This window comes from Tinamus guttatus, unplaced genomic scaffold (genome assembly GCF_059628265.1).
Source record: "Tinamus guttatus ecotype Peru unplaced genomic scaffold, ASM5962826v1 Tinamus_guttatus_pri_ptg000023l, whole genome shotgun sequence".
In the NCBI taxonomy this organism is placed as follows: domain Eukaryota; kingdom Metazoa; phylum Chordata; class Aves; order Tinamiformes; family Tinamidae; genus Tinamus; species Tinamus guttatus.
The window spans coordinates 2,076,258-2,089,647 of record NW_028288557.1 but is presented as its reverse complement, the minus strand read 5'-3'; the positions used below and the strand labels follow the sequence as shown (position 1 = coordinate 2,089,647).

At 40.6% G+C, this 13,390-nt stretch overlaps 1 protein-coding gene across 1 annotated transcript in view; it reads left to right on the top strand.

Annotated features, from left to right (window-relative positions):
* The window catches only part of IPMK (inositol polyphosphate multikinase), a 29,371-nt gene extending 26,735 nt beyond the window's left edge, over positions 1-2,636 (top strand). The window contains exons 5-6 of the mRNA XM_088525203.1: positions 691-772; positions 1,582-2,636. Of these exons, the coding sequence (XP_088381329.1) occupies positions 691-772; positions 1,582-2,216 (717 nt within the window). The 3' untranslated portion in view covers positions 2,217-2,636. The remainder of the gene's footprint in view (positions 1-690; positions 773-1,581) is intronic.
* The last annotated feature ends 10,754 nt before the right edge of the window (positions 2,637-13,390 follow it).

The window sequence follows — 13,390 nt, the reverse complement described above, 5'->3', positions numbered from 1 at the left end:
TTTTGTGGGACGATATTCCGCAAAAAAATAAGGAGCTGAGATGTTAAAAAACCTGAGCACATCTTGTTAGTGCAATCTGCTTGAACATGGACTGAAGGACATGGTTAAAGTGTTTTCACGGGAAGCACAGGGTGCCTGACTCTTGCTCTGGGATGTTTTTGGAGGCAGAGGAACAGGGGGAAACCCAGCAGTGGAAGAAAAACAGGGATTTATTTCTTTTTGGAACTGCTCAACTTATGCCCCTGTTTCTAATGGGGGAGGCTCAGGGAGCTGAGCCTTATTGGTCGAATAATAAAACTTTGCGTTGCTTTTCAATTTTGTTAAGCACGTCGATGTTTTTAAGGATTATAAAGTGATGAAAAAAAACTCAATTTCTGAGCTTGTAATATATAACACACAGTAATATCGTGTGTTACCTTCGTGCCTTTCCTTGCAAGGTGCCATAGCAAAGGTTGGCAGTAATTCACCCGGTGATTTCTGACCTATAAAACGAGGTTTTTGTGGGGAGAAACGTGCAAGAAGTCGCGCTGGTAGTTGGCAGACGGGAGCACGAGAGGGCAGTATTGGCCTCCTCTGAGGCAGAATCTTCCCGAGTAACCAGTGCTTTGTAGCCAGCCCGCAACAGCTCTTGGCTATGGGGAAATACTGATTTCTCTAGACAAGTACAGAGTTCCCTGTGGTTTCTTTCAGGTTTACCACGTCTGCACTGACAGCTACGAGACCCAAAACCAGCACTACGGAAGGAGCCTCACGAAGGAAACCGTAAAAGATGGTGAGGATACCCATGCGTGACAGTTGTAAAGCCCAGAGCATTCACTTATTTAGATGCTTATTTTAATATTCCATGAGAAGATGGTTTCAAATTATTTGTGTGTTCCTTATATAAAGTTTCTTTCTGCCTTTTTGCAAGGTGAGTCTGTAACTTGTTCCTCTATCATGTTGGTCATAAAATAAAATAAACTTGCAGCTGGCTGTGAAGGGCTTTCCCTCATCACATTCTTTCCTGCTAATAAGAGGGAAGTAGGAGTTCTGGTAGAATTCATTTGCTTTATAGGTCTGATACTATGATGAAATAGAAGCCTTTTAGAGCTATTAAATCAATATTTTAAAGACTTGCATTTTTCTCTGGCAGCTGTCTGTATGTAATGTCTTTTATAAGGCTATGGCTATATCCATCATTTAAATTAACCTTCTCAGTCAAAGTCTGACAACTTTGACTATCCAATTATGAGTGATGATAACGCACACTAAAAATAAAGCACCCTAATAATAAAAACAAAATGGATGAAATGGGGAGCAGCATATTTTGTCTGCTGTTTAGTTATATTTGCAATCTATAACATTAGAAAGCAGTTCTTTCATGAAAAGCTAACTGAAAATATTTGATTTCCTTACTGTGGTTCTGTGTTATTTAATAAGCATTTAAGAGGAATATTTGTGTTTTCTTCAATTCGAGAACAAGTCACAAAAAAAAAATGAAAACCTTTATTCTCCCTTCCCCCCGCCCCCCCCCCCCCCCCCAAAAAAAAAAAAAAAAAAAGAAAAAAAACAATCCTGGAAATGTCCATTTCTTTCTTGCAGGTGTCTCCAAGTTCTTTCACAACGGGTACTGCCTAAGAAAAGATGCTGTCGCTGCCAGCATTCAGAAAATTGAGAAAATCCTGGAGTGGTTTGAGAGTCAGGAGCAGCTCAACTTCTACGCCAGCTCGTTGCTGTTTGTGTATGAGGGCTCGTATCAGGCGACCACCGTGCGGTTGGGCGAGGTCACCTTGGCAGAGAAGAGAGTCCTGCCCAGGGGACTGTTAGGAGGAGACATACTGGAGTATAATAATAATATTCACGTAATAAATTCTACAGAGAATGGGAAAATAGAGGCCTCGGTAAGTAAAGGCTTGTCCAAGTTTTATGCACTTCACAAAAAGGCGTATTCCAAGAGGCACCACCACGGTCAGCTCTCACTCAAAGTTGAAAACTTGGAGCAGGGCAACGTGTGGAAAAGGAGCACTTGCATAACCCAGGAGCATCTGAACGGGAACGTTCTACCCCAACTGGAAAAAGTTTTCTGTCACGTGCCAGCGGAAATCAAGGAAAGCGCAAACGTGGAAGTCCGAATGATAGATTTTGCTCACGTGTTTCCTAGCGACACGAGGGATGAGGGCTACATTTATGGTCTGAAGAATTTAATCACAGTACTTCAAAATATTTTGGATAATTAAATTCTTTGTTATGGTTTTTACTGGGGGCCAATGATAAAGAAGAGCAACAACATGAAGAATTTCTGCACTTGTAATGCTGTATAACTGGGTTTGTATTGTTCTACTATATTTTATTTGTCTTTGTACTTTTGGTAGAAGGGTTTAACTTTTTATAATCTCACTCAGGAAAATAATCGATAGTTAATTAAGGAGTGTGAAAGGATGAAGATACTTGAGATGAAGCAGGATAGGTAAATTGTTAGGCTGAAACGTATATGGCTGGCTTAAATCCAAGGAGGACAGTTATACAATAAGCAAGGGTTATGTTAGTTCCCCAAAACTACTTCAGCTTTGATAACGTTTGCCCTCTTAGCCTTGACACTGAGCCATATCTCCATGAGCAGGCTATTAGAAAAGGGACTGAAAATGAGCTAACGTGCAGGATTGATGTCCTCAGTGCTGCCCTCTCGTGTTTACTACGTTGGAATAACTGGACTAACCCTACTTTGTGAGACAGATCCCGCTGAGCTTCAGCAGTCTAGCTTGGGAACCGGTGTGGCCGGAAGAGCTTCTCAACGTAACAGGGTGATGCTGCAATTCTGCCACAACGGGTGGGTGCCTCCCCTCTCCGGGGTTGTCCCCAGCAGGAGAGTTGTTCACAGCAGGAGAGCTACAAGGTAATTTGTGTTGAGGTGCTAAGAAAATGCTGGACAAAGTTACTAAACCAGGCTTAAACTGCACAATTGCTAGAGAAACTCCGTAGCTTGCAAGAAAAGAGTGTGTATGTGTGGTTGGGGTGGGGGGAATCAGCTGCAAGGTATTTCAGAAGCTAATTTGGTTTAGGAGATGAAAATAGTCAATTAAGGGGATGGCTGATGTGGCGACTAAAGAAAATGCCGCAATCCTCCTTTCTGTTGGCCCTTCTTCAAAAACAGCTTACCTTTGGAAAGCAAACTTAAAGAAAAAGGGGAAACGGAGCATTCCGAATGAGCGCATTGAGATTTCCTTTAGCTGTTTGCTGCTTGTTGTTTAGCTGTTTAGCTGTTTGTTGCTGTAGTCCTGCAACAAACATTTTAGTTTTTCCCTTGCGGGGAGCACCAGCTGGAAGCAGCGAACAAGCCTGGCGCAGGACCCTTTCCTGAGGTCCACTTCAGCCCAGGAGCAACCAGGCCTTCCTGCAGGGATTCCCATGGAGTAAGGCTCTCTTCCCCAGGGACAAACTTGGCTCGATTTTTTTACTTGATGCGTAGACAAGCTGTGTGTTTTGAAAATTGTCCCACTGCGTCTTCTCAATGGCAAAGTTAGGGCTTTCCATATAAGATATTTGAGATCAGGCTGATGTATCCAGACCTTTTTTGCTGTGCATCTTGTGTATGCTGTGTTTGTGACAGTCCTAACTCGCTTGTGTGGTCAGCGATATGAAAGTGATGACAAGTTTTGGCCTGTAAACGCCAAAACTTCAATGCTTTTGTTTTATGCAAGCCTGAAGTTGAAAAACAAACAAAAACCTCTGGAATGGATTTGGTTGCCAGAAACAAACAGCTTTTAAATGTGGACTTCATGTGGCATTGTGGCCTTGCTGCTCTGTTCGACGTTCTGCACTGTGCACTCACTTGTCTGTATGGCTTTGCAAGTTCTCAATTACACATTTTCTATATCAGAAAGAGAAACAAACGTGTTTTTAAATCAAGCTGACCAAAAGTTTAGCTCCATTCGAGATCCTAGGTTAATTGGGAAAAATAGTATTTTCTTATACGACGATGTTTAAACCGTAGAGCTAACGTGGGATGTTCCATTCAAGAATCAAAACAATCTGTTTGCAGAGTAATAGCTTGGAAGCATGAGGAGAGATGCTCGCAGTAGGGGCAATATCTTCTTGTTGAGAACTTTTGCAAATTATGGTGAGGGGCAAAATAGCAGAAAGATGAGGACTTTTTTCCACCTGGTATTTCTGTTGCAACCATACAGTTAATACCCACTATATTCCTAACTGTCTGTGAACTAATTTAAGCCATATTCTAGGAAGTTTGTGTGCGTGTGTTTGCTTTAACCCTGTTTTCCTTCTGTTTTTTTTTTTTTGTTGTTGTTGTTTCTGTTTTTTTTTCTGTTTTGTTTCTATTCTGTAAGCGGTCAACACTAGAGTAGGCTGAGAAAGGCCTTGTAACTAAAAATTCGCAATGTTTTATAGAAAATAGCAGAAAACATGTATGCATTTTGAGTTTTGTCCTCCATAATTCATCTCCTCTTGGATTTTGATCCATTTTGTGCCGGGAAAATTAGGTATCTGCCTCAAATAAGTCAGTTATTGGAAAATGATCTGTATTCTCTTAGTATAACTGCATTCTCCTGTCTCTGCTTTAAGATATAAATGTCTTCAGTGTTTGAATGCTCTTTAAGTATTGATTGTTGACTATGGCAGTGTTTGTAATGCATCTGGAATATAGTTAAATTGTCAGAATATTTTGAATAAAAAAATAAAATAATTTTATCAGCTTTTTTACCAGTAGTTACTATGGATGTATTTCTGTTAAATTAAATTGTAGCTTGAGAGATAACAGTATTTTTTAATAGGAAGTTGTGTAATAAAAGTTTGTTGTAGAGGTGTTTTGGCATAGTATTGACTGAACAGAAACCTGCAAAGGTCTTAAGACTCGCACTGTCCTTGTGCATCTTTTTAGTGTCTTGTATTTGAAAAGATTAAATTTTCAGCTATAGCTGGAAATATATTCACAGAAATCGCCAAGCGTATGACAGAATTGAGTACAAAACAAAAAGGCAGGCACTGGTTGCTAAACTTGTGCAGTACCATGGATTCTTCTCATCCGCATTAATGCCTTTGAAAAATTATTGTTATTTTTCCTTCCCTCTCTGTATTCTGTAGGAAACACCCAGTGCAAGCGACGGGTACTGGGAAATCGTCACACAAATAATAGGTATTTCTGCCCAATAAAACAGGTCCCTTCCCCGGGCCGGGGTAACAACTGGTTGCTGTTATAGCTGAAGCCTGTCCTAACTTTGAGCAATAATAATGTGATTTAGCAAAATCAGTTGTCAGAAGGGAAGATTCACAGCAGCAAGGCAATGTTTTTAATGGTTTTTCTCTGAGAATGTTGTTTATGCTGAAGACTTTAACTAGAGAACTGTGCAAACTGCATCGGCTTACCGAATGAGAGCTTGAATTGTATAAAGTTTTATAAAAAGCATTTACGTATATGGTATTTTTGGATATGGGTGGAACTTGCCTAAATCACATTGGAACTTACTATGTTGTTCTGAAATGTTTGAAGTATTTTATCCGTTTGAAGTATTTTATCCGAATCACTTTATGAACTAAACCTGAGACTTTATCTCTCTTTGTGATTCTCCTGAAACTCGTACTGTTTTGGGTTTTCTGCTCTGGTGCATATAGGCTTTTTCATTACCCTATAGTTTCACATAGAGTTTTTAAAAGTACGCAGTAGATTAGAAAACAGTTTCCCTTACTTTTAATTAGCAGAGTGCATACCTTACTGACATTCTTAAGTCCACGTGTGTTTTTAAGTAATGTTAGTGTATTATGCATCTAAAGCTCCGCTAAAGGATTCTTTACCTGCAAAGAGCTCTTGCTGATTTGAGTCTGGATTGTGGTATGTAAAATTTAGCATTTTTACACGTAGCAGCAGCAGCAAAGAAAAGGCAAGGCCAACGCTGGCTCATGAGCAAGTGATGCTGACAGGTAAAAATGTAAAAAATCCCTGTAATTTTTCATTTCATGATGTGGAGTGTTATCAAGTGCAGGAAGACAGTGGGAGGTCAGAGGCTCCATCCCTGTGTTAAGTAATGATTTGATTAGTTGTTCACTTTTTTAAGTAACTTTCCCTCCTGAGTGCCTTCTTCAGCCCTTGCTGTGGTACCAGTGGTGACCTCCTGTAGGTAGCAGCTAAGGCATCGCCAGGGGATGATTTACTATGGAAATCTGATATATTCGTAAGAACTTTGTGTTCTGTAACCACTCTGAAAGTGCAGGTGTGGAGACATGGTCAGAATCCCTCAAATAACATGGGAGGTGCAGATTCTTTCTTTCCATTGTTTTTATCATGAAAAAAAGGAGTCACATTTTAGTTTTGGACCCATTTTGACTGGAGATTACCTCTCAGGTTTTATGAAACTTTATGAAACTTGGGTGTGTTTTTAGAAGAGTATTTTGGGGGCAAGGTGAGTGGCAGCCTCTTCCTTGTGCAGTTGGAATTGAGGTCTTGGGTTTACGGAGGTGGCCCAGCAGGGAAGAGTGGAAGTTCAGAAGGAGCACTGAGGAGGACAACTGGTCAGCTCTGCAGTGCAAGCAATTAGTGCAGGTAATTAGCGCAGGCCTTAAGCTTGCAAATGTTTTGCAGTCAGGCTGATGCAGTTCATGCATATTTATTGAGTTAAAACCAGGCTGTGATCAGATCTTACCTTAAAAATATGCCCTGCCACATACCCACAGGCCAAACCCTCCACATCTGCCATCGTTCAGGGCCATCTGTGAAGAAAAGCTGTGCAGAACGCTGATGTCCAAGGGATAACTGTAACAATTCCAGCTGTGTTGGAAAGGAGGAGGAAGAAAAAAAAAAAAAAAGATTGTGTAGCAGAAAACACGTTTCAAGAATATTTTTACTCTGACCTGGGTATTTGGAGTTGGACTTGTGTTTGCTTTATGATCTTTCATGGAAGCTGCTTGTGCAGGGTAATGGTAAATGGGAACACAAGTACTTCAAAAACACCTTAGCTTGAAGTGTGTGCATTGGTTCAACTAGTTATTAAAAAAAACCAACACAAACCCTAGTGATCTATGAAGTGACCTCCAAGTGTGTATTGCACCTGACTCTAAATGAAACTAGAGTGCACAAAGGCACTTTAATACTCTGGGAACCCCACTGGAAGATAAAGCATGTAAAATTGCACCTAATGCTGTGTTGTTAATTGTTTTTAGAACCTAAAATTCTGCATTTGTTATGCTTGATGGATGAATGTATGTAGTCTGGTCTCAGTTTCTTTGGTTCAAGTGTCTGAAGCCGTCACTCAATCCCCTCTAATTTGTATGTGTTTGACTAATTCATTTTGTTGTCGTTTTGTGTTTGGGTTTTTTTTTTTTTTTTTTTTTTGCCGTTACTGGACTGCAGGGGGTGTTGTTAATACATTACATGTGTTTATTTTATAGAACATTATACTATGCTATCTACGAACTTTTGTAATTTAATTATAAGTGATACTTAGGTTAACTCCAATAGCTGTGTATTTGGCAAATTATTAAAATTTCCTGCAAGCCACTTGCAAGTATAACTGGTTTCTTTCTAACCCAGGGCGATGTTGGGCTGTGTAAGAGCATGCACCGTGGGGCTACCAGTTCTGCTCTAACATTGGGCTCTTCAGTGACCTCCGTGGCTCTGGTTTTTGCTAGCGCCTGCTTCTCGAGGAAGCACGAGTCACCTCTAGTTAAAAAACAAAGCACAACAGAAGCCATACACAAAACCCAGCTTATTCTGGGTCCATACTGCTTTTCCGAGTGGGAAGAGGATTGGAGAGGATAAACCCAAATAAAGTAACAGTTTAAAAATAAATAAATGGGAGAGCTACTACTTCCATTTGCAAAAACTGCATTAATTTTATCAGCTGACTGGTATCATGGCTCTAATTATATGGGAGCAGTTGGTGCCAGTTAATTTTGTTTTCCAACTAAGGGATATTTACCAAAAATGCCTGCTGGTTATTTTGGAATATAGAACACAGCAGTCTTGCTTTGTGCTGAGCCTCCAAGGAAATTAATGAACTTGTTTATGCAGGAGGCCCCTTCTTCATTTCTCTTTTCCTAAAAAGGGAAAAAGAATCTTTTCATCAGCCCCTGAGCACATTATTGAAGAAGCTTTTGCTGGTGTTATATAGCTCTTCATCTCTGAAAGGTCATCGTTCCCCAGATGTTAATGAAGTATAAAGAAACATCTCTCAGACTTAGGGCTTCATAGAAACTCAGGTTGGAGAACAGTGAACAGTGCAGCAGCCTGCTGTGCATTATAAACCATTTTGCATCCCCAATTAGTTCACTAATCTTGAATTCTGGATTGAACAAGCCTGTGGGAACAGTACTGCAGTTTGACTGTGAGGCTGGTGGATTTTTTGTATTTTTATTCTTTATCTTGCATATGAAAAATTACATAAGTGTGTTCATAAGCCTCATTTTCCGGTGAAGGAAAGCTGTGCAGAGCCACATGCTTCAGAGCTGGAGAAATGAGTGTAAAACTGGGGAGAGGCTAGACCCACGCAAGCAGCAGAGCTTTGCAATGTCCTGGGGCTTTTCCCTCATTTTTACTACAGAAAAACCCAAATAGCATTGAGGAATGTGCAAACATTTCCAGCGCATTTTGAAGTGAAGGAGGAATTGCTTAAGTTGGCTGGAAACACTTCTTGTTCAATTAAAATATTGAGGATGTCACTTACCCAAACATGAGAGGCTGGCTCGCTGCGGGGATGGACACGTCCCTCTCCGGGCTCTGGAAGCAGAGGAGGGTGGTAGGAAGGGCATCCTCAGAGAGGCTGAGCTTTAGCATCACGGATTTTTCTTCATCTGTTGCTGCTCTTCTGTCTTGACTTCAGCTTCTCAGCTTGCTTGGCATCCCCAAATGATGACTTCCCCTAAATGTCATTTATTTTGTTTTGATCAGGTTACCATCAGAATTGGAGGATAAATGCGATTTCCACCAGGAATTGTGAAACGACAGCTGTGAATACACATCCTACTTCCATAATCACTAAGCTTATTCTGTCTCTGGGCAAAACAAATAATTTTACCTCCGTGCTCTGCAGCACATCTGCACGCTGCAGCAGCCTCGGCACACGCGTTGCTTGCTGAAGGCAGAAATGGTCCTCCTCTTTCCCCACGCCTATATAAGCCTTGCGATGGGGCTAGCAATAAAAACTTGATCGGGTTAGCAAACTCCGCAGGTGGAAATGGAGCACACAGGTAGGAAGCCATCGGGTGGATACTGTGCCAAGGTACTTAATTTTGCAAAATTAAGAAAAATAGAAAGAAGCCAGAAACAAACCAGGAACAACTATATCAAAAAAAAAAAAAACAAAACAACAAAAAAAAAACTGCTGCCTTGGTCTTCAGCTGGCTTAAACCTTTACTTCTCAAATGCTTTTTTGCACGCTAGTTTTGTCCTTCTCCACCTCACGCTCCTCTTAGGTGCTCGTTTCTGTATGAAACGATGGGCTCAGCTGTTGGTTACAGCTCCAGGATGGAAGTTTGGGAGTATGATAAATAAAAGCAATGGTCCCATACCTGGAGTACAATGTGATGTGATGCTTTGGATCGCAGCAATTAAACAAGAAACCCTTCTTGGTAAAGAAAAGCAATAATGTCCTTGTGACACTACCTGAGGCCTTGTGGCCTCAGCTCTCTTACTTTCTTCTCTTTTAAATCTGATTTTGACTAAATTTCAGTTACTAAAATCATAATTTTAAGATAAAGAAGGACAGAGATATGTTTAATTTTGATGCTCTGCATGTGTCAATAAAATAGAAAAGAGCAATCCAGACATCAGAGCAGCATTTATGAGCTGCCTGGGTCAACAGATGTGTTTTTATGGGGTTGTAATTATCACCGCAAATTAGGGGAGTGTGTTGAATTATAACGAGACCGACAGATGAGCAGTTTGCACCAGGGCTTCTGTTTGCTTTTTTGTGGTTTTAAATTATACCAAAACTGTGGCCCAAACACGCAGTCTTTTCTTTAAATTACAGTTATTGGTACAGCTTGTTGCAAAGTGTGTAACTGCCTTTTTCAGGCTAGCCGAAGCCTGAAAAAAATCTTTTATCAGTGGTAATTCCCACCTCTGTCCTTACAGATGATGTCTGCGGTTTTCCCATGGGAAGCGGAGCTGAAGAACTGCTTTGGCTGGGTTGGTTCTGGAGAAAGAGCTGGGACATTTGTGGGTTTTAGGCTATTTATCAGCAAACCTTCTGATTAAAAATGGAATTCTTGGATAAAATTTCCTATAGCAGCATCTGCGATACTGTAATGAGAGATACAATGAGACGGACGGTGCATTAAATCCGACCGAGGTGGGATCACTCTTGCATGGACCTCGGGCTCATAAATGTGTATCAGCACAACCACACTACACTTTAATGGGATTATTTCAAAGGTATAGAAAAGTAAAGGGGCACCTATATCAGTGAAGCTGTGGTAATTAGTGTTAGGAATAATTATTAATTACTGTTAAGCAGTAGCGCTACCCCAAGGGAAGCAGTTGCCCACGCGCATTGCTGTGTGTTGCAATGAGCAACTGACCCATTTTCTTAAAGAAAAGATATATTTTTTTAAAGATGCAGATTTATGAACCCCTCAGCTGCGTGGTTTCAGTAGGCATGTATTTTTAATTTTTATTTATTTGCGTTATTATTTATTTTACGTCATGAGCAAATGCAACTTGCTGCTGGCTGGCGGAGGCTATTTTGTTTTATTCCGTTTTATTTGACTTCCTGGAGTTCACTCCTTGGAGAGGCCCTGAAGGAGCCACTGCAAGCCCTCAAGGATTAAAAATAAATAGATCAATAAAACACCCAAACAAACAGAAAAGCAAATAAAGTGAGTAAAGGAGCAATAAAGAAGGGAAACGCCGCACAGGGGAGTGTAAGTGAGTGCGGGGTTTTGCTGCTGGCTTAAATCCATGTGAGAAGAGTTTGCTGCAACTGCTGAGGTAACTTCTGTGGGAAAAGCCTGCAAAAAGCAGCTGGAAATTGGCTGGAAAAGGGGCAGATGGGTGAGAGGTCTAAAACTGCCACTTAGGCTCTGACAGAATTTTTATTTTTATTTTTAATTTGATGTAGTCTCCCTGAGTCTGGGGACTTATTGATAGCCTGCGTGTGAAGCTGGTATGCTGAGAAACCTTTTTTTCCAGTTTATTTTTTTGGGAGGGGCGGGGGAAGCAACCTCATTTCCCTCCAGGGAGCCCTGTGCATTAATGAGGATATTTTCCCTGTTCCAGGGATGGAATATTTCACCTTACCTGGAGCTTCATCTTGTAGGAAGGGACCTGGGCTGTGTTTGGAGAGATCCCGCCTCCCACATGGAGATGCTGGTGGCAATTGCTGTGGAAAAGCTACGGTTTTGGCTGCCAGAGGGGGTGGTGGGGATGTGGCAGGGGCCAGCTGGGCTTTCCTAAGGCAAAAACACGGAAATGCTTCAAAATCACACGTGAAAAAAAAACACTATAGCCCACAGGGGAGCAGTAATGGGGTCGTGATCCGAAATGGGAGCGTTTTGGAGGGGAAAATCCCACCTGCTGGGTTGTGCCAGAGCCACTTGGGCGTGGGTGGGGGTCCCACTTTGCCTGTGGTGTTTTTATTATTATTATTATTATTATTATTATTATTCTAAGACGAAAAAGAGCCCCCAGGCAACAGCCCACTCCGGTTGTTGACTATAGCCACGTAAAAGGTGTTTGTTGTTGTTGTTGTTGTTTTTTTTGTTCTTTTTTTGGGGGCGTTGTGGGGTGGGCAGTGGCGTTAGGGCCCTAAGGGATTGCCTGAAATCTTTTTATTTTATGTCGTTATTTATTTTTCAGTTTTTGACCCCGTTTTGAGGCTGCGACATGCAGCAGAGCGGCACTAGGTGTCAGCAGCGTCTCACGAGTGGCGCAGTTCCAAAAGCAGCTCCAGCACCTCTAAAACCACTTTATTTATAATTATTCATATTTTTATCATCATTTTAATTTTATTTTAGCTGGCGTGGCCAGCCAGCTGCCTCTTGCTTCTCTTTCCTGTCAGGTATTTGTGCTGTTGGCATCAAAATCCCTCAAAATGAGCTGTTGTCATCAAAGACCTTTCTGGAGGATTTGTCCTTAAGGGAGCCCTGTGGTAAATATTCATCTTGTCACCCCTATTTATGCTGAATTTCTCGTTCACTTGAGGCATCTTTGGATAAACCTATCCAAGGGCAGAAACGCTTCCCCTGAGGAGGATGCAAAGTGTCTGCAGAAGCCCCTAACAACCAGTTCACTTGCTAAATTTAGCAATTTAACTGCTTATAAAAACGTTTGGAGGAACTTGATGGTTGTGGGGTGAGACTGTTTCTGGGGACAAAACCTTCACGGCTCTGGTTTTTCCAAATCAAAATAAGTGAAACCAGCTATAGGCTTACACAGGTGCATTTTAATGTGTTTTTAAATTTAATGTCAAGCTACTCACAGGTGTGGCTGCATCAAATAAAATTACAAAAACGCCATCAACCTTTTCTAACCTAGGAACTGTTGAGGTAGGTGAGGGGTAATGTGAGGGTGGTAAGTGTAGATGTGGCTTAAGAGAGTAAAGATTGTAAGTAGAAGATTAAAGTTTGTTTGTTTTTAATTTTTACTTCCACATTCCTGCTCAGTTAATTCAGCAGAGGGGCAAAAGGCTGTGTATTTATTTAGTCTGTGAAATAATTTTCAATACTTTAAATTCCTCTTGCATTGAAGGAAATTAAGGCAGATAATGATGATTGGATCTATCCTCGTACAAAAAAGAAAGAAAGAAAAAAAAAGTACTTTCAGTTAATAAGAATAGGAGAAAACGTTATTATTAACAGGTAATGTGAATGATACTGGCATTAAAGGCTTATGAAGTAAAGCAAGCATTGCAGATAGGAAGGAGATATCATTTATTTGAGCTAATCTGTGCAAACAGCTTCATAATTAGGAGTCTTGCAAAATTTTATCTTACAGTAAGTGATGCTGTTAGCTATATGGGCATGAGTATCTGGTTGCTTAATAATAACAAAATTAGGGCTTAAAAATGTAGCCATATGAGTGAAAGATTTAATGTGCTTGAAAGTGTTTTCAGTGTTATTGGTTACATATTTTTCTTGCTTTTTTTTTTCTCTCCAAATTTCTCCCCTTATATTAAAGAGCAAATCCGAGCTGATTTTTTAAAATGAAAAACTGAAGTGGCAAGATCCTGTATGTTTTTTTTTCTTAAATAGTTCCCTGAAGGCTCAGCCTCATCGTGTTCTCCAAAATGGGATTATAAATATTAAAGGATTAGATTCTCTCATTTCAAATCTCCTAATGAAATGTGATGAGCTGTAGCTTCTTCTCCCTCGACTTCCGTTTTTTTTTTATTATTTTATTTTTCCTCAGAAATAAGTGCAGAGATGGGACCTTTGTGAATTCCAGGCAATGCTGCTCAACCCTGCAGCT